This window comes from Cuculus canorus, chromosome 20 (genome assembly GCF_017976375.1).
Source record: "Cuculus canorus isolate bCucCan1 chromosome 20, bCucCan1.pri, whole genome shotgun sequence".
NCBI classification, from domain to species: Eukaryota; Metazoa; Chordata; class Aves; order Cuculiformes; family Cuculidae; genus Cuculus; species Cuculus canorus.
In genome coordinates this window covers 4,541,539-4,561,834 of record NC_071420.1, presented here as the reverse complement: position 1 = coordinate 4,561,834, position 20,296 = coordinate 4,541,539, and the positions used below count along the sequence as shown (strand labels likewise).

Genomic DNA, 20,296 nt, shown 5'->3' with positions numbered 1-20,296 from the left:
TCTATCAGCGAGGCTTGTCTGCTGCTGAGTGCTCTGCAGGCACTGCTCCACGCAGTGCTCGATGGGTCAATCCTGGGCCGACCACGAAGACCAGGAGTGAGCAACCACCTACCCACGAGCCACCATCATGGAGAAGGGCAGAGACCTCTGACGCCAGGAGCTTGCTGGCTTCACTGCCCACACTGGCTAAGGAGGACCCAAGGCCCCCCAAAATCCACACGCAACACTGCCCCTCCAGCCCATTCTCCCCTTTCTGCTGTCCAGGTCAGAGCCTCCAGACCTCCAAGGCCTTCATAACTCTGCAAGAGAACCACCTTCCCTGACTCCTTCTGCCTGTCCACAGGCTTCCCCAGAGGAAAAACCAGAGATTTTGTGTCAGGCCAGAGCTCAGGACAAGGGGACAGCAAAGCACCTCATTGCTCTCTTCAGCTGAAGCACCCAGACAGCAGCAGAGCGTTGGAAGGAAGCAGCATTTCTGGTCTGCATGGAAGAACCTTCCTATAGGGCGTTTCTCCTTGAGATAAAGCTGGGCAAAGAAACCGGATCCCATTCCTCCTGTCTCAAGGGAACAAGTTATACACAAAGCTTCCCCCTCCAAAGCAGATCCTTGCCCCCAGGACACGTTGCCAGCCAAGAACGCTCTCACCAACCTAGGGCAGGCTTGGTGGCCCCCCATCCCTTCTACTCACATAGAGGCAGGCAGATACATCCTTGGGGTTGGGAATGGCAAGGTTTGCCGGGGAAGACAAGGACTGAAATTGTCCTTCACAAGATGACACGAGCCATTTGGCCTTTCCACACTGCCTGCCTGGCTCCAAAGCCAGCTGGAGCTGGCTAGAAGAAGCCACATGTCTTTCAGTGTCCCAAAGAAGTATCTGGCTTCCTTGGCCAGGGACTTGGGTGACTTCTTGGCCCAGGATGATATGCTATTTGACCCAAGACCCTGTGTTGGGCTGCGCTCCAGCCTGCAGCTTGCACAGGTGACAACCCCCCAGGAGAGCTCCAGCTCCTCAGAAGGGGATGGACCAAGAGCACGTGGCTGCAGGAGAAGGACAGACATGCTCACAGCCCCGTGCGCAGGCTGGGGGAAAGGAGGCTCTGCAAGGCAGCGTGGGAGGATCCCCAGGAGGACAGCGAGGTGGGATTACCTTGCAACTGCTAAGTTATCCTCTGCTGCTGGCACGCTGAGAGGGTTACAGATACCCCTTCCCTGGACAGACACGTGCTGCTTCCCAACCCTCTGGTGCTGTGCGCTCCTCTTGCTCCAGATAAGCTTGTCCCACTGGAGCCCACAAAGCTCTGCAGCATCCACGCCGCGTTCTAGGTGCTCCTCCTACAGTGTGGACTCTCTGTGCGGGGCTTTCGGCAGCTGGAGCCATTCTGCATCTCCTCTCTGCTTCGCTCCTCCTGGAGCTCTGAAGGGCAGAGCTGTGCTCCAGCTCAGCCACACTCTTCTCCCCAGACCTGCTACGGGATCCCAGACACGATCCAGAGCTCACCTGCCTTCCTCTCCGCTCCTACAGAACACACACGATTTGCCGATACACCCGGCTGGAACTGAGGAGCTTTGATTTGGCCAAACCGCTCAGGAACTGTAACATTAATTAACTGAAATTTGGAGTAGACCCTTCAAACACAGGTTTCTCAAGGGAAGCAAGGACCTGCAGAATGGCTCGGAGCAGCCGATTGCTTTCCACGTCCAACTGGCACTTCTAAAACCCATCTTCAGAGCAGAGGGAGAGGGGCAGACACACAGCTCGCATCTCGCAGCAGGGCTTCACGTGGGACTGGAGGAGAGGGAAAACGTTTGGCAAAGGCTGGCATCGAGGCTCCCATTTGGAAAGGGAAGACAGCTTACAATGTCAAATCCACTCCTATTTCTGTGCAGATTACAATGAACAGCACTGGGTTTGAGTAAGGTGGGTTTGTTTTCCAGTTTAGAGAATGCAGTCTTGCCCTTTTCTTAAAAAAAAACCATAGAAATGACAAAAAAAAACCCCTATATAAATACCGTATGTACAATTTAGGCAAAAAAAAAAAAAAAGAGAAAAAACATCCAGAAAAGACCTTCCCTCCGGGTGTTGGGAGTGACAGCAGAGATGACAAAGCTTTGCATTCAGTAGGGGCAATACGTTGTGTAACAATGGTATCAGCCTCTGGGTTTGGGAGTGACCAGAAGTGCCCACGAATGTGGCAGAGAGGAGAGGAGAACGCAGGCAGCACGAGCCAAGAACAGCTTTCGGGCAGCAGGAGGGCAGAGGACAGATGATATGGCCATGAACTTGGAAGGCCCACAGCAGTATTCAAGTAATGGGAGGGTTAAAACCCCAACGAGGCGTTTGTTTTAAAAGAACACCCTGGTTTTGGCTCTCCTCCTCTCACCTGTGTGCCCTCCTTTTGAGGATGCACCAACTGAAGAGAGCCTGGGATGGGTTGTCCTGAAGCAGCTTTGCAAGCCATCTGCCAGCATCGTGGAGTTCCAGTTTGTAGAAATAAAAGAAAAGGCCAAACAAAGGGACCTTGGCACAGCCTTCACATTTACGGGGGCTTTCACACCCCAACGACCGCCCGGCACCGTTTTGAGGCAGAGGGCAAATTCAAGTTAGGAACTAGGACCTGGTTTGAAGCAAAACTCCACCTTGCCGAAGCAAGCTACGTAAGTTTTTCCATGATAAAGGTGTTCTCTTAAAACAAACGAACAAAGAAAAGAACATCTGAGGTTATCTGAGTTAAAAAACTTAAAAAAACCCAAACAGTCCTGCAGTCAGAGTCACACACAGAGGAACCAACCCACACCTACATGCGCCAGGAACAGTAAATGACAATATATATAAAATTAACCAATAAAGTGCATGTTCCTTATATTACACCTGCCCCTTGCGTGAACGCAACACCACGGGTTCTCAGCAAGAAATGACAGCCGAGGCCTCAGGATCACATAGTATTGTAGAGGGGATTGGTTGTCCGCTTTTTATCATTGGTCTTTCTGAGCCTCCGCAGAGGGTGAGTTCTCCCGTGCTGCTGCCGGGGTGTGACAGCCACACCTCGAGCCGGAGATAAGGAGTCCAGGACTTGCACCTGGAGCAGTGAAGGACCCTCCTTGGAGCTAGTCCACGTTTGATCTGTGCTGGAAAACAAACTCTGCTGGCTGGAGCTGCATTCTTTGGCGTACTGAGCCAGCGGCCTCTCCACCGGCTTACTCTGGGCAATGCACTCGGCTGTTCTGAGCTGTTCCACAAAATGCTTAGCGGGCTCCAGGGAGGAAAGACAATGCTTTCCGCACACACTTTCCGAGCCCCTCTCCAACCTCCCCCCGTGAAAACCTCGACCGAGGGCAAGGCAGGTGAGAAGCACTGGGTTGGCATCAGAAGAGGCCGACTCCCTCTCAGATAAGTCATCCTTGGAGAGGTCCAGGCAGTCCAGTTTGGCCAAGGATGCCGAGCGTTTCATGTGGGAGGGTGTGGTGAGCCCCGCGTGCCGGATCCGAGCCTCGATTTCCTTCGCTCGCTGCTTGACCAGCCCGGGGCTGTTGCTGCGCTCTTCCACACTGTGGCTGCTGGAGCTGTGAGGGAGGCTGTAGCACAGGAAAGAGATATCCAGAAGGTCCATGTTTTCGGCACGTTGGCTGGTGAAGTCCTCGTTGCCCAGCTGCCTCGAGGCGCCGGCACCCCTCCTGCAGAGAGGTTTGGGGCTGTCCCTGAACAAGAGAGTCGTGTCTCCCTCACTGCCACGTGGCGTGACCAGCTCATTGTCCGTATCCGTGCTCTGCTCAGTGACACCTTCCAGATGAATTACGTAGGGGCAGGAGGAGTGATCTGGGCTGGCTGAAGGCATAGATGTCACCTGGGCAGAGGGGGAAGCAGCACCGAGGTGAACAGATAAACCCTCGCCATCCTTGCTGGGGCTGCCCACAGCGAAGGTGGCCTGTTCGTGTACCGTGTGCTCTGGCAGCGCAAGATTTACCAGTGTTGGAGCTCTGAGACAGGTCGGTGCCTTGTCTGAGCACAAGGAAAGGTTCAAGTTTTCATCTAAAGATGGGATGGCTGTGGTCAGCCTCCCCTGCTCACAGCTTGTGTCAGAACGCTCTGCAGACTTGACCGTGGGAGTGTATTCGATGATTTCAATTCTCTTTGGGAGGAGGGAGGGCAGGGATGGCTCATCTGTCCCATCAAATGAGATGACGGTCCTGTGCTCGTGTACCATCCCCTCGGAGCCCGTGCCGGGCTCTGCAGGCAGAGACTCCTGGGCAGGGGAGGCGAGGGGTGCAGGCAGCTCTGCCCTGAGAGGTGGCAGCAGCTCCTCAGCGCCTGGATCCCACGCCTTGTCACCCTCTGGAGCCAGCTCCAGGGGCGGCTCCTCGCTCTTCCCCCGCGGCAGGAGTTCGGCAGTGGCAGAGTCGTTCCTGGAGTTCTTGCGAGTGGGTAAGATGCAGACTGGGGATACGTGCTGGTGCTCCTGCTCCTGTCTCAAGCGCTCCTCGAATTCCAGCGTGGCCCGTCGGACGGAGCCAGGGCACCACTTAGGCTCCGGGTTGACGGAGCCACGAGACTCTTGCTGCTCCCCACCAGGGCTGCTTTCCTCCAGGTCTGATCTACCAGAAGTTTGCTGCAGGGAGGGGACAGCTTCTTGCTCAGCTTGCAGAAGGTCCTTCTCCTTTTCCTGGTGCCCAGCACAAGCTCCTTCGCTCTGCTCCACCCTTTCCAATGCCCAAATCGCCTCCATGGGCAGGTCGTGCACAGTGTTCCTCTTTGGCGTCTGGCTGAGGTTGGCTGAACCCTCCTTCTGCTGGGCAGGTCCTGCTCCCTGGTTGATTGACTCGATCTCTGTGATGATTTCCTTCACAGAAATGGCACTTTCCGAGTGGGATCTTGTGAGGTGACCTGTGCTAGGCAACTCGGGGACCTCCTGCAACACAGAAGCAAAGACAATTACAAAAGGGATGAGCTGTGCTGACACGGAGCAAATCGCAGCAGCTGAAAGGAAACAGGGGGGCACATCCCCAAAGGAACAGAAAGCACACGTGCCAGCGTGTAAGGACGGATTCCAAGTGCCACGATCACTAACATAGAAGCAATAGCGTTTCTGGGACTGCATTTAACGTATTCCATGCTGGATTTTCACCTAAACTGAGATGTAAACACTTTTATTTAATTGCCATTAATTCCAAGGGAAATTTAGCATTTTTTTTTAAATAAAGAGAAGTCCAAAAAAAAAATCCTAGTACTGCTAAAAGTGCAGTTTTGAATTGAAAACATGAAAGATTCTGCTCACGTAAGGAGCGACTAGAAGTACAGCACCAAGAATGACCGAGCGCTGAAACGCTCTGGTTTCTCAGAGGAAAACGGCCAGGGAGGCTCCCTCAAATGCACAGAGACTCCTTCTGCCAGATCGCTGGAGAGCGCGCTGGCCTGCTCTGTGTGGAAGAGCTTTATTGCCTCACATGGAAATGGAAAAGATTCAAGCAATGCAGCATGGAATTTAAATAAGAGAGGCTCTCAGAAAATGATGGCCCCAGACATCATCAATTCCTGGGAGAGCCCTGAAGGGTGGAAAGTAATTATAAGAGAAAGGTGCCTCAATTTGGAGGTTACTAAATCTTGTCAGGAACATTTTTCTACTCAGAAGCGAGCCATCACGAGCCCAATCCCCTCACCTCAGGCCTGGAGAGGCTCATCCTTCTTCCTCCATCACTGGAAGCCCTATATATGCCCTGATTTACTATCCCGATGCTGGTGCTTCCCAACCAGGGAAAGGTGCCAGCTTTGTCCTGTTCTTTGGTGCGTTTCTCAAGTCAGATAAGTATCCGGGCAGGTTTGGGATGCTGGCTGGCCTCGGTTCTTCAAGGTTCAGCTGTGCTAATGGGTCAGGTCCCACCTATCTGCTCCCCCGATGTGAAACTCAAAGTAAGTTTCTCAGGAGAACAGTGTAGGAGGTTAGGGCAGGGACGACTCTGCCGCTGTCAGTGGTGTAGGAAAAAGTGCAGAGAAGGGCAAGTATCTAAAAGCGAGGAAAAGGGGAAGCACCAAGCAATCCCTCCGGGTGCAGTGAAAGCCAGGACTATCAAATCCCCCATCCACAGCAACCCCACAGCAAGAGAACGACCCAAAGACAAGCTCCAGTTCCTAAAAACCCAAGCAAGTTATCCTAACCTTTTGTTGTTCTTCATCTGTGGAAGAGTCATCCGATGCCTGAGGAGAGATTCCAGAGCTGTTCCTTTGACCATCTGCACCCCTGTCCGCAGTGGGCAGCACCTCCAGCACAGGCACCCTGGAGACCCCATTCCTTCCACTCCCTTGCTCCTCCACCCTGGAATGGGAGCAGGTGCGTGAGCGGCTCTCCTGGGAAAGCTCCACAAACTTCTCCAAGGCGCTGAAGAAATCAATCCTGTCCGTGCTGAGGTCTGTCCCTTCAGGCTGCGGATTCTGATGGAGACTTGGGGAATTCTGGTTTGGGGATTGGGGAAAGTCTTTTAAGCACGAAGTGAATTCTTCCATGGGGACCAAGTGCACGTTCATATCAGGCTTAAGGGCATCTTTTTCCAGATCGTCAACTGTCAAATCAGGAAACTTCGTGATTTCCAAGGGGTGCTGGAGTTGCATTAAGGCCTCAGAAGCATGGCAGTTATCGGGGGGGACAGAGTCTACACAACATCCCGCTGTACACCCATTGATATTGTTGAGGTTCAGCTTGTCCTCCATCTGCTCGGCATGGAAGTCCCGACACGTAAACTCTAGGTGGATCCTCCTCTCCTTCACACACACCTCCTCGATCATGTTTGCATCCTCTGGGAGCTGCTGCTCCCTGTCCAGCTCAGCTGAGTAGATGGGAGACATCGGCTGTTGGTTGTCATTGGTCTTGGCCTCTGAGATCTGGTCGGCTGAGGTGGTGATCTCCTTTTTGTTCAGCTCCAGCCCAGACTTGCAGATGGGCTCATGGTGGTCCGAGAGGTCACTGTCCGAGTGCGAGCGCCACAGTTTATTGTGCCGCTGTTTGCTGTGGGGAAGAAAAGCCAATGAAAACATTGAGTAGTGTTTTCCCACACCAGAGCCAGACTCACCTCGCGGTAAGAGAATGAACCCACACAAAAAACGTGCCAAATACTGAAATTGTTGGCCACAACTGCAGCTTCACCTGAACAGTTCAGGGCCAAACCTGCTGCTGGAGAAGCTGATCTAGTAAGAAGCCACTTTCCAGGAGCTAAATCCCATAGCACCATTCTGCTCCGCACAGGCATATTCCCCAGTTTAGTCAACAAACGCAGCATTTGGTCCTTTCACAGTCAGCAGGAACTTCATTTGTTCACAGGTGAGCAACGACCAGAAGAGACAGGGTCCCTAGTCCTAAATGGGAGTGGATGGTGGACACAGAATGAAGTCTAATTTCCCTTGTGGGTCCTTCTTTGAGCAGTTTCAGTGATCGATAACTGGGCTGTGGTAACCAAGCAGGTAGGGTAGGGCTAGTGGGTGGATGCAATTAAAACACAGAAGACATCCTGAACAGTCAACAAGCAGCCCAAAACACCACCTGCCTTTCTCAGGAAGGAACCTCAAAGAGTTCTCCAGCTCTTGGGAAGCACCTTTAGAAAGGTCTGATCAGTCACAAAGCCAAGCAACTGTCAGTGGCATCCATCACCTTCCTGATCTCCACTTGCCAAAAAGTCCAGCCCATGTTCCTGGGCTTACAGAGAGCAGAGGAGGCAGCTTCTGGTGGTGGAACCACATCAGCTAGCCATGTCAGCAAGGGCTTCGCTGAGTGACCACGGCCACAGGGCTGTGCTTCCACCGCTTGCCCCTAGGAGGAGAGCAGATACCACAGAAAGATCCTTGGATCTGCAGGAGACCTTGCAAAACCTCTCCAGTCCCCTGCTAGGGCAAAAAGGCGCTTCCAGACACGTCCACTGGCTGCAGTAAGTTAATTAGCAGATACTATTGAGCTAATTACAATGTACCAGTTTAGTTGTGGGTGCCCAACAGCTAAGGAAAATAATCCATCATGGATTTAGCTTTCCAACCCCATAATCAGCCACAACCTTCATGTCTGACACAGGGCGGAATCAGGTCCTTTCAGAGGACAGGAGAGTGAAGACTAGAGGCCAAAGGCATCCCTCGGGGGTGCATGGACTCTTAACGGATTTTGGAGCAAATTTTGGCAGCAGAATCAAGCTTGTCTGTGCAGCAGGTTGCTGCTGAGGCTCTGTACAGGATCTGGGGAGAAGTTGTTGATGTCTTCTGAGAGCACTTCCCGCCCTGGTGCTTCAGTGCTCAACCCAGCACTCTGCTGCACATCTGATTTTGAAAGTCAAAATTACCCTGGCATATAAACTAACCCAACTTGCCCTGCACAGCCTTGATCTGAGAATCCAAACGGATGTCAACAACCACTGGGAGAGGTGTGTTGTGTTAACTTTCAATCTCGCACTTCCTCCAGCTTTACAACCTGCCAGAGGGGCTAAAAGCAGCGTCTGAAATCAGGAGCCCAGCACCCACAGCCATCTCCTGACCTTCCTGAGCAGTGTTCCTGGTGTCAGGGAGAAGAGCCTACAGCAGCCCAGGCATTTGGTGCATCAGGTGTGGCATGAGGTCCGGGGGCAGCACTGGAGCTTGTGTCCACACCAGCCTTGGCCCAGAAGTGCCCCCCTACTCCAACCACGCTGCAGCCACCTCTGCAGGCTCCGATACAAAACTATTGCTGTTGATTCATAGAATGACTTGGGTTGGAATGAACCTTAAAGCCCATCCAGTTCCAATGCCTTGCCATGGGCAGGGACACCTCCAAGCCCCATCCAACCCAGCCACGAACACCTCCAGGGATGGGGCAGCCACCACTGCTCTGGGCAACCTGGGCCAGGGCCTCCCCACCCTCACAGGAAAACATTTCTTCCTAAGATCTCCTCTCATCTCCCCTCTTTCAGCTGAAAGCCTCTCCTCCTCATCCTGTCCCTGCACTCCCTGATCCAGAGCCCCTCCCCAGCTTTCCTGGAGCCCCTTTCAGTACTGGAAGCTGCTCTAAGGTCTCCTCGGAACCTTCTCTTCTCCAAGCTGAACAAGCCCATCTCTCTCAACCTGTCCTCGTACAGGAGGTTCTCCAGCCCTCAGATCATCTCCATGGCCTTCTATGGACTCACTTCAACAGCTCCATGTCCTCCCTGTGCTGAGGACTCCAGAACTGAACGTGGAACTCCAGGTGGGGTCTCACAAGAGCGGAGCAGAGGACGAGAATACCCTCCCTCACCCTGCTGGTCCCATTGCTTTGGATGCAGGTTGGCTTTCTGGGCTGCAAGCGCACATCGCCAGCTCAAAACTGCACAAAGGATAAGGGATCCTAACCACTGTTTTCCCATAACTTATCCATAACTAATAAAAGCAACAGGGCTTGCTTAGCTTTTCTGTGTCTATCAGCAGAAGGAGGGGACAGTTGAACTAACCCCAGGAAGTATGACAATCCCAAAGAGCAAAACACACTTGTTGTTGTGACTAACACAAGGGATTTTCATTTTACAGCTGGAAAACATATCCCAGTTGCTATAACCCCTACACAAAACCGTAACTAGATAGTGCGAGCACATGGCTGTCCGCACATACCTCCCCTCTGAAATCGGAGCAGTCACATGAGAGTGAATCTGTTGGGTTTTGTTTTTTTACCTGTCCTGGAATACCGCAGCAATAAACAAGGCAGCCGGAGGGCAGAGGGGAAAACTACATAACACAGGAGAGAAAGAGGAGAAAAAGCAGTTTGGAGCTGAGAAAGGAACCGCATAAAGAGGGATCATTTTGGCAGCACAGAGAGGCCATTCCTTGCTTCAGTGAAGCTTCATTTACCGCAGGCTTTTTAGCCCTACGCACGCAGCTGTAATGCACTGCTCTTGCATTTTTTAAAGCCTCACGAGTAATCCTGTTGGTGCCATTACACGGGGACTGGCAGAGGAGGTCAGAGCAGCGGCACGCTTAGGCGGAAGAGGAGCCACACACCACGGCAGCAAAAAAAACCCTTAACCTTCCCCGAGAAAATACCAAAAGAGACAGAAAAAGATATCCTTAACCAAGTGTTTGTAACAGTACGGCTGTGCAGGTGTGCCACCAACTACCAGGCTGATGGATTACCTAAAGCGACAGCAGGGCTGAGGGCTTGGGGATGCGATACACCAGCTGCTTCTAAGCCCAGGGCTCCTCACAGGTGCTCACCACCCTGTCACACAGGACATTGGCCTGCTTTTCCCATTGAAATCTGCTTTTCCTCCAGTCAGTCTACCCCCAGGCGAGATCTAATTTCCCACTCCGCTCAAAGCTACCTATCACACCACTCTACTGGTCAGGTCACCTCTAGCTCAGAGCGAAGCACTGACCTTTATCAACCGGTGCCAGCAGCATGTTTGGTGTCACACAAGGCACCAAAGGCAGGGGTGACGTTTATCTCAAAGGGTTTGAGTCCAGAAGAGCATTATTTCTTAAAATACCTGTTCCACTGTGATCTATCCTGAGACCCAAAACTACTTGGCTGCTTTTTCAGAGAGAAAGAGGGACGCTATGACACTCGGTGTCTGAGGAGCAGGGGAAGAGGAGGGCAGATGTGGGAAGAAGTGGAGGAGAAAGATCCTGATCACAGAATAAACCGGGAGGAGCCCACAGGTTGCTAATCTGCACAGAGAGGGAAAGAGGATGCACACTTCAGTGCCAAGAGGAGTTTACAGCAGGCATTTGGGGTGAAAGCTGGGAATGCAGACTCGACCCATAAGCAGAGATAAGCGCTGGGACGCAGTGGGAACAAAGAACAATCAGTCATTAGAACAGAAAAAGGGAAGGGAGGTCTTCACTGGTGGGTAGGACACACCCAAAGGGATGAAAATCAAGCAGAGGACAGAGGTGAGAAGTGTGTCCTATAGAAAGCTGCTTTCAACAGCAGCAAGATCCTACTGACTTTGGTCAAAACATGCTAAGAGCCACCTCCTGCAGCAGGAGGCTCAGCTTGGGTAACTCTGCTTGCCTCAGATCTGCTCCCTCGTGAAGCACACGAAGATCCTAAACAAAATATAGTAATCTGGCAGAAGACAGAGTATCACTACCTCCTTCCAGCTGATCACGTGAAAACATTGCTTAACACAGCTTAAAAGTGGATTTCTCAGAAACACACAATATTTATGTCTTTTTGCTCACCAGGTGATAGGCTTGGGATTACAACACACTCACCAAAGTCAGGCCCAGCTCCAGACAAGCCTCAGGCCGGCATACAGGAATAAACACCACTGTTGCAATGCACAGAACATCCTGTCCCCTCCCCTAACATCAGCACTTACCGATGGGATCTAAATAAAACCAGACCAGCTGCTGAGGGGTGGGGGGTGTTCTACAGCGAGCTGTACCGCTGAGACGGAGACAAAGCGAGTTCCCTGCCAAGTGATGTTACAAGCAATAGCGACACCGTTTATCCCTGCTGGAGTCTGCACAACTCCGAATGCTGTGTTCGGATGGCAGTTCACGGGATGCTACTCTCCAACAAAGAGCCATCCTAGAAGACAAACAGCCTCCTCAAAGCTCTTTATTACATTCATTTTCCCATTATCTCGGCTGAGATAATCCAGGAAAGCAGTGCTATCTTTCACAAGACAATCACGGGCTTACCTGATACAGTGATAAAAGTTCTAATTCAAATAATGGAATCATTCATTTGATTCCATTTGTGGAATGTTATGCCTTAAACAAGGGTAATGTGGGTCATTCCTTCCCCTCACCTGGCCAGCAGGATCCCTTGGTATTCCTCCAGCTGCCGCATAAAGCTGGGGTTGGGCTTGGTGACGGTGCGTCGTTCCTTGACGTAGTCGTAAGCCCTGTCCAGGTTCCAGCCATACTCCTTCATGGCATAGGCGATCACCGTGGATGCCGAGCGGCTCACTCCCATCTTGCAGTGCACTAGGCACTTAGAACCATTTTTCCTGAAGCGGGAGAAAGACAAAGAGGATCAATAAATAGAAAACGCAGCCTCTGAGAAGCTTAAGAAAACAGCAAATTTTCTACCAGAGAGTTATCAAACACAATTTCAACGCTGTGGCCTCAGTTAAGTCTCTGGGATGTGATCAGATAATCCAATTTACAAATTGGAGCATGACGCACGATGAAAATGAAGAGAAAGATCTTAATATTCTTAACAGATTTTGTTATAACCGCTCTTCTGAAGTTTTTATCACAAAGTGGACAAACATCAGTTGTCCGATGTTTGATTGATAAAGGCTAACATGGCATCATGAAGTGAGCCCAAGTGGCCCACTGGTATCAAGCAATATCACAAATCCAAAGGGCATCTATCACACAAAGGTAGTGTCACAGTTTAGAAACACACCCCTGGAAGGCCCTGAGCAGCTCAGGGCAGCCCCGAGCACAGAAACGTTCTTCTACTGCAAACCTTTGATGGCATATTATGGAATTTGGCAATTGGCTGAACAAGACCAACACTGTGTTAAGTCAGATGGTTGAAACTCTACCGAGCTTCCAGCCACATCCCTCCAGACACCGGGAGGTGCAAACCCAGCCAAAAGCCTCAAGGACCAACCTGGAAATTTTTATTGATACCACTGTTCCTTAGGACTGTCGATAGCTCACACCCCCTGCTCTGTTTATAACCATCCTTCACCTCAGCGTCTGTCCAAATGCAAGTGAGTGGAAAAGAGGACCTCGTGGCTGGAGGCAGAGACCTCAAACGATGGTTCCAGTGCCTCACCTTCCAATGGAAGAAAGATCCTTTTGCTTCAATCTATATTTTCATATAGAAGGTAAAGCAAACAGTGCCTTTGAGTGCCATTCGCATCTCCCCTGCTTGGTGAGGCTGGTACAGAGCCTTTAAGGGCAGCCAGTGCACTGCTCCAAGGAATTAGGAAATATTGTCTGCTGTGAAATACGAGGAGGAAGACTCTCGCCTTTCTCCGTGAGCTCCGTGCGCTGGGCAGCTTTGGCAGGGAACAAGCTGAGAGAACTTCAGTTTGGCACCTTTAATTTTCAGTGCTAGGTGTTCTGGGTTGAAAGCCACGTGAGGTGCCCACAGGACGAACTGGAGGCCACAGAGCACACGGTCATGCGCTTTGGCAAGCTCAGACCTCAGCTGCCTGCGCCTGTACCTGCACCCAGGCTCCCAGGACACCCACCGAGAGACGTCTGCACTGCTCAGGGTGCCCTGGGCTCCAGCAGCCTTCAGACTGCTCTCAAACCTTTCTGAAAGAAAACTCCTCTTTCTTCCCACTAGCAGCTCTGAAAATCCTTTGCAATTCCTTAAGCAGCAGGTGAGACATCAGCTCTCCAGCACAGGAATGCTCTCTTCCACTGTTTGCCTGGACTGCAACCAGGCAGAAGCCCCTCCCTAGTCCTCCCTACTCATTGAACAAGCATCCAGAAAAAGGACAATCTGCAGAAAGCAACTCCTAACACTCAAACTACAAAATGAAAATGCTTTCATCCTACTTAAGCCAAGAGGAAAAGCAGCTATAAAAATCAATAGGAAAACATACACCACCTACTACATATCTTCTAAATATGTTTGACTCACTTTGCCTTGGAGATGAATTTGTAGGTATCGTTCCAATAAGCCAGAAGATCTGTTGCTTCTTCATCATAGACCCGAATATTATGGTATTCGAAGAGCCCAGGGAAGAAGTTATCTATTTCTCGAGTCACGTTCAAAATATATCGCACCCTGCAAGGAAACGGAGAGCAGATAAAAATGTGAGTGTGCAGAACACAGCCAGTTCAGAGAGATAGCACAGCTGCTACACAACAGCCTTGCTTTGCAAGTGGCAAAACTCAAAGCATTCGAAGTTGCAGTCTTGAACTCAACCTCCCTGGAAACCAGGATTTAATGCAAGGAAGCAGCCGCTAACACAGACTAAACGTTTTGCTGAGCAATTTAGAGCCTCTGATAAAAGGTCTTCCTTCCATACTGGAGAGAAAGTTCCTCTACAGGAGGTCAGGTTACCCTGCTTGCCCAATGTCTCTCTAAGCGCCAGCAACCCCTGTGTCACAGGAGCTCCATCACAGACTGTCCAGTTAGTGCTTGGACACCTCAAAGCCCCTCTGGAAATCTCTCCTCCTGCTGCACCACCACCACCAGCAAGGTCAGAGGCATGAGCAACATCACAATTAAACACATAAAATAACTACAGGGAGATGTAAGAGACAACAAGCCACTAGGGCGGATTTATTCCTTATCCTTAAATTTTCTGGAGAGGAAACTGCTAGAGAAAGCATATGGTATTTATGGACACTACATTCACTATTTTTAGCCTTGAGGGTTACTCCTAAGATGCTTACAAACCGCGCTCATGCTGAGATATCAGACAGAACAAGAGCACTGCCAGGCACTGCCAGGCACTGACATCCCTTTTCCCTCGCAGGTAGGAGATCGCTGGCAGTCAGGTAGGACCCGCTCGAGACAGGGAAACTGCAGCAGAACCTGAGCTGAACGAGGAGAGTGAATTTTGCCAGGTTGCTTCTTTGAGGCACAAAGGTTTACTATCAATTCAATTCAGCAGAGCGATTAGTTTTTTTCCACTGTACTGGTACAAATAAGCCAAAATGAAGATATAACTGCAAAACCTTGGTGCTTAGATCCACCCGGCCTAGAGAAAGGACACTTGAAGCTTAAGCCTGAAAGGTAGAAGGGATTGGAGACAGAGAAACCCACCAGTGCTACACCCGAGAGCTACAGGACTTCACTTCCTACTGGGTTCCACTCAAAGAAACAAACGCTCTCTTTCTTCCTACCGCAGCCCAGAGGTCCAGACTCCAAAGTGCCTCTGTAATCTAGAGACCTCAGTCCAGAACACCAGGCTGGAGCAGAGGGCGCAGAGCCAACTGTGCAGCATCCAGCTAAGTAATTGCAGCTTTTTGCTACTTATAGCGATGAGATTGCTGGGTGCCTTTGTTCACCAAAGAGATGTCAGGCAAGGTCAGGGAACCAGCTTCTTTTACTTAAGGGTGCCTGTTTGTGGGACGCGGAGTTTGGAGGAAGCGAGAGCTTGTCGAGATCTGCAAACCCTTGAGTAAGACTCGAGTTATGCAGCAGGTATGGAATAGAGTTTGTTGCACAGACAAGCGTTGAGGCCAGGCTCTTGCTTGTAAGCTGATGGCCCGAAGCTACTTACCCTCTGTTCTGCAAGTCTTCCAAATTGGAGGCGTTCCATTCCGAGCCCTGCAGGGAAAACATGCAAAGGGACACATCAGCCAGAAGGAAGGCATGGCCAGACAACTGATGGAGAGAGGGATTATCACCACTGAACGGAGCAGGAAGCTGGCCAGCCAAGTGTTGGAGAGCAGGAGCTCTTTTGAGGAAAGGGGTGCACAGAGAGTGGTAACAAAGCTGATGTTCAGCACCTTATCTCGCTCCATGAACCAGATCGATTCTGAAGCAGCTCTGCAAAGGAGGAACCCAGCACCATATGCTGGCACTTCCTCCAACCGCTGACAAAACCACCTCAGCAAAGATGAGACCACTCCACCCTTCCCCTGGAGGCTGCTGCCAGCTCTACCCCACACAAGAGACTGCCTGCATTTAAAAACCATCCAGGTGCTCTTTATACATGAAACAACCATCTCACACATCAAAGGCAGCAACACCATAAGCTCACTTGGGTTACATCTCTTTTCCCCACGTTCAAAGCCTGTGTGAACAGCGAAATAAACACATCTAACCCTGGCCAGCTAACTCTCTTCTCTGCAGCACACATGGGGCCTCCGAGCTGCTCGCTTCCTGCTCAAACACATCGACTCTGCCTTCGACCAGCACTGCAGGCCTGTAATAGGTCTCTCGCTCTGGAGAACACAGTTTGCAAAAATGAATCCATTACATGGCAGATACTTTAAGTTTCCTGGCTCCATCCCACCACAGTTTCTTGGGAACGCTCACATTAACATTCATCATCTCTTCCAAACCATGGCACTAATCTGCAGGAGACTGGGAGAGGCCCTTTCCATTTGCAAAGACCAGCTGGTCCAAGAGGAATGGCTTTGTTTAAAGTTGAGCCAACCTCATAGGCTAGACAGCCCAACCAAACCTGTGTCCATTGCTCCAGGGCTGGGAAATCCAGCGGAGCGCTGACTCACCAGGAGGAGGTGCAGTAATTAGACAGGCCCCAGCAGCAATGAAAGGCAACTACGCAAGCAACACATTAAAAGGTGAAATGTTTACGTTTCCTTAAGTGACTTATCTCCAGGATTCTTTGTTAAGCTCCTCTGCTCCTCCTGGATCACACAAACTCCAAGCTTCCCACAAGAGTATCATTCAACCTGAATGTTACGCAGCTGTCGCCTCCCTATTCGCTATGGTTATGAACTTCCCAAAGGCATGTATAGTCCAAGAACTTGGCATGTGGGCACCGTGCACAGTTAAAGCTACGAAACTCATCTTACATCAATGGAAAGAGCCCTGAAAAGTAGACAGAATTAAGACTTTTCTCTTCCATGCTCTAGTGAAGGGTCTACAGCTTGGCTGGTGTTGTAAGGCAATGTTAGTACAGATTAGTACAGAAGCTGGGGTGCTCTTGATCAATAGCACTCGTGTCTTGCCTAAGAGTACGTGGCTCCAGGATCAGCCAAGCTCTCCTTCAGAGTTCCTTTAAGTTCCTCCAGAGGCCCCTGTGTCATCCAACACACAGTGAGAAGCGTCAGGAGTGTTTACTCTTGAATTCACTGTTAGACTTACCAAAAAGACATGATCAAATATCTGCGTGGGGCTGTCCATCTGTCCAAGGATCACTATCATTTCATTGTCAATGAACTCTTTGAACTCCCGCAGGTTGCACACCATCTGCATCTCCAGCTCGGTGCGTATCTGGGTAGAGAGGAGGAACACAAGGAAGTCACGTGAAGCTTTTGTTCTGGCCTTTCTTCACAACACAAAGTATAGAGCTCTCTAGTTTGATCCCTCACTGCTCACCTCTTTTGATGTGATATTCTCCAAATCTTTCTGCATCATGATCTCCCTTAACTTGGTCTTAATTAGTCGTTCCGTGCGTTCCCGCTCAGTTGGGCTATCAGAAGAAAGCAACAGAGTCACTGGGAGGGGAAATAAACTGGAATCATGGCACTTTTTAAACAGGTATGGTATAGACTGGATACTCCATGGAGTCTCTAACATACCCACTACTTTCCCCAAGCACATCCTCAGCTAGAGGGAATTCAGGTGACTGTAAAGCCCAGTTTAGATTCCCAGTTGTATATGAAAGTCACCAACTGAATGCTCCTAATCCACTGCAGTCATCCAGAGAACCTCTGGTATTTGGTAAAATTTAAATTGGGAAGGCTGCATTATACCCTCCGGAGCAATAGCCAAGCCTCCCCCTACCTTTCTTGGAAAGGTAACAGCTCCAAAACTCCTTACATGGAGAGACCACGGCAGCTAAGCCTCTGTGCATTCCTCCAGCCTCTGCTGCCAGGGGCCTTATCACCAGCTGCAAAAATAGCCTAACTAACACCATGGGAAGCTGCAACAGCGCAGCAGCACTGAGCTGTCTCGCCCATCGTCTCTAGAAAGGACCCGGCAGCAACATCTCACACCACCTTCCCGTTTCCCTAGAAGGCTGCCAGGATGGCGACCGCAGACACCTTTCTGCTCTCCAAGTGCCCAACCTGTGGTTCACAAACAACAATCATTCCTGATCCTTTTAATTTCCCGCATTGTTTCAGGACTCGAATAAGAGAACCCTGCTGAGGTGTCCCAAGGAAACCATTCAATGGCTGCCACAAGGGAAAGGGTGGGTTACATCAAATTTATATACGAAAAGTTTTAGAGAATATTAATCTGACAGCTTGCAAAAACTTTCCAGCCGCCCTACTCGTACATTAAAAAACAATCAAGTGTGAAGACTTGTTCACAGCCGAACAACTGCTTAGCGTTATTATACACTCGCTGAACTCTAACAACAGGAAATATCCGAGGGCATAAATCAACCAATGGCACTGCTACCCTGGGAAAGCAGCTGGGTTAGTGAAGTCATCTCTTCTACCTCAACCGTGCAACGAAGCTCTCATGCTTGGCATCACATCTGGACACAGACTACCTTTGAGGTTATATGGTAACAGTACCATCAGCAATTACTAATTAAAGGGGTTGTAAACCTTGAATATCGATAGAGCCTATAAATTTTGCCTTTTCCAACTCTCTACCTATGTACCTCAGCCCATGTTTTGGGCCATATATCAGAGAGCCAAGCGTTTAGCTGGAGATGGCCTGGGACCCGCACACTGCCCTGTCCCACATTCACAAAGCTCCTCAGAACGACGAAAAACCACATTGCACTTTGTGCCAATTCTTAGGTGTGTGAGGTGGATGCCTATGAGGACGCTTCTGAGCTCACAGGCTCAGGAGTCCATACACAAACACTTTGCTTTACAGCAAAATGAATTGAGTAAGGAAAACCAGACCACGTTACTCTAATCCCGTGCTCAGACACGTGCCAGTGTAGAAGCAAAGTCCAGAGACACTTGTTCCTTCTAGGAGACACCAGGCCTGGAAACCAGAGGACAGAACAGCTAAGAGGAATGCCTCGGTACTAGAATACCACAGCTCTCATTCACTACTAACATGGGACTTGCGCTGTGGAAGCAAAGGTCTGCAAGCCTAAAGCCCAAGGTAAACAACCAGACTGAAAACAGAGGCTAGAGGAGACGCAAGGGTGCCCCAGGAGGGCCAAACTTCCAGTGATGGTGTTTACCTAACCAGGGCTCTGCTTGTTACCTGGAACAGGAAACCTTTCCTCATTAATATCTAATGAAGTGTAATCTCTTGTGGAAGCTGTCTCCTTGTTTGGAGACTGTGGTGCTTGACAGTCAAACACTTTGGCTCAGCAGAGCCAGACCAACTTACACATCGGTGAAGAGGGCAGGCGAGTCGGGCCGGTGGGACTGGACATCTTGCATGGCATTCCATTCGTTGACTGAGGACTGGTCGGAGTTGATATGGCTTTCATAGTAACTGACCCACGTGAGGAAGAGGCTCCCTGGGTAGTAATTGTTGCACCGTGCCACTTCACAAGCCTTATGTAAACTCTGCAGAGCAGACCTAGGAAGGGAAAAAACACTTGCAGGGTTATAATTTCTTCCTCAGGCTGATACGGAGCACAAACCAGCAGCAAAACCCAGGATGCTGCTCCCATCCCACCAGCTGGGACAAACTCCAGTGCTCCATTCAACAGCCCCCAGGGCTGAGCAGTCCTGGGAGGGTGTGGATAACCACACGCTGCAGGAATTCACATGTCTTAAGGGAAGTATGGTAAGACAAGCCTGGATAACAGTGAAGGTGCCCATAAAGCAGAGGGCAGTGACAACTGTGCCTTTGGCTCCAAAATCTGCTACAGATACCTAAGCCATAAATAAGATTCACAGAGTTTGTGTCCAAGACAGGGTGCTCTGACAGCTCCTACTGCACCATCAACACGGCAGGGACACCCAGGAACCACCAGACACAGAGAACTGCACAGCCAAAGGCTCAGGACTTGACTTTACTGAGGTGTTTAGGTGTCTGCCCTCTCTCACTACGTGAGGGACGTCACAAGTTTCTTCAGCTGCTGCTGGGAAATAAATCCCTCCTCTCCTATTTTTAGCTTGTTTTAAATCTTTGATTGAGATAAGAAAGATCCAGGTCAAAATCACTGGGGTGACACAGTGGCATGACACCCCGACAGGCAATGCATTCCTGCAATGCAAAGAAGCTTCAGCCAGAAATACTTTCATGGTCACTGCATTCTTACATGAGCCACCCTAAAAGGAAAGAAAAATGCAGGCAGCTTCTCTTTCCTTCTCGCCATCACAACGAACATGTCTCACTGGAGACTCCTAAAACATGTGCAGTCTTTATTTCCTTACTTATGATAAATAATAATAAAATAATGACAAAAATCTATTTCAAACAAATGCTCAAAGCAATTTTGCTTTGGAGAGGTTCAAACCAGAGCCCTTTGCAAGGAGAATGATCCTATTCCTTTCTGCACCAGCTGAGACGAAGGTGCGGCTGCAGTGTTAGAAACTCATCAGCGCTTGCATGGTTTTCTTTTTTGGTATCAAACTTCCTTCTCCGTCTCTGAAGGAGACTTCTGGCGGCTCAAGGAGGCCTCAAGACACCAATAATGCAAAGCAGCACCTGCTTTTTAAAAGCTCAAGCAGCCAAAACACCTTGGAAAAAGCATCGCTGGGACAGATTATAGTACTCACCACATTGCCTGCACAGACACCGGCTTGAATATATGAACCCTGTTATCTGTTGAGACGCTGAACCCTCTGGAGAGAGGAAGAAAGGCACTGTAAAAACCATGTCCCAAAAGCCA

General features: G+C 50.2%; 1 protein-coding gene across 8 annotated transcripts in view; it reads right to left on the bottom strand.

Annotated features, from left to right (window-relative positions):
* Positions 1-1,966: 1,966 nt before the first annotated feature.
* Positions 1,967-20,296, bottom strand: part of SSH2 (slingshot protein phosphatase 2) — a 95,694-nt gene continuing 77,364 nt past the window's right edge. For all 8 annotated transcript variants that reach the window (XM_054085209.1, XM_054085214.1, XM_054085212.1 and 5 more), the window contains 9 exons: positions 20,184-20,249; positions 18,841-19,035; positions 16,912-17,005; positions 16,678-16,806; positions 15,122-15,168; positions 13,528-13,674; positions 11,726-11,926; positions 6,150-6,993; positions 1,967-4,905 (listed from right to left, as the gene is read on the bottom strand). In XM_054085209.1, the coding sequence (XP_053941184.1) occupies positions 2,935-4,905; positions 6,150-6,993; positions 11,726-11,926; positions 13,528-13,674; positions 15,122-15,168; positions 16,678-16,806; positions 16,912-17,005; positions 18,841-19,035; positions 20,184-20,249 (3,694 nt within the window). In that variant the 3' untranslated portion in view covers positions 1,967-2,934. The remainder of the gene's footprint in view (positions 4,906-6,149; positions 6,994-11,725; positions 11,927-13,527; positions 13,675-15,121; positions 15,169-16,677; positions 16,807-16,911; positions 17,006-18,840; positions 19,036-20,183; positions 20,250-20,296) is intronic.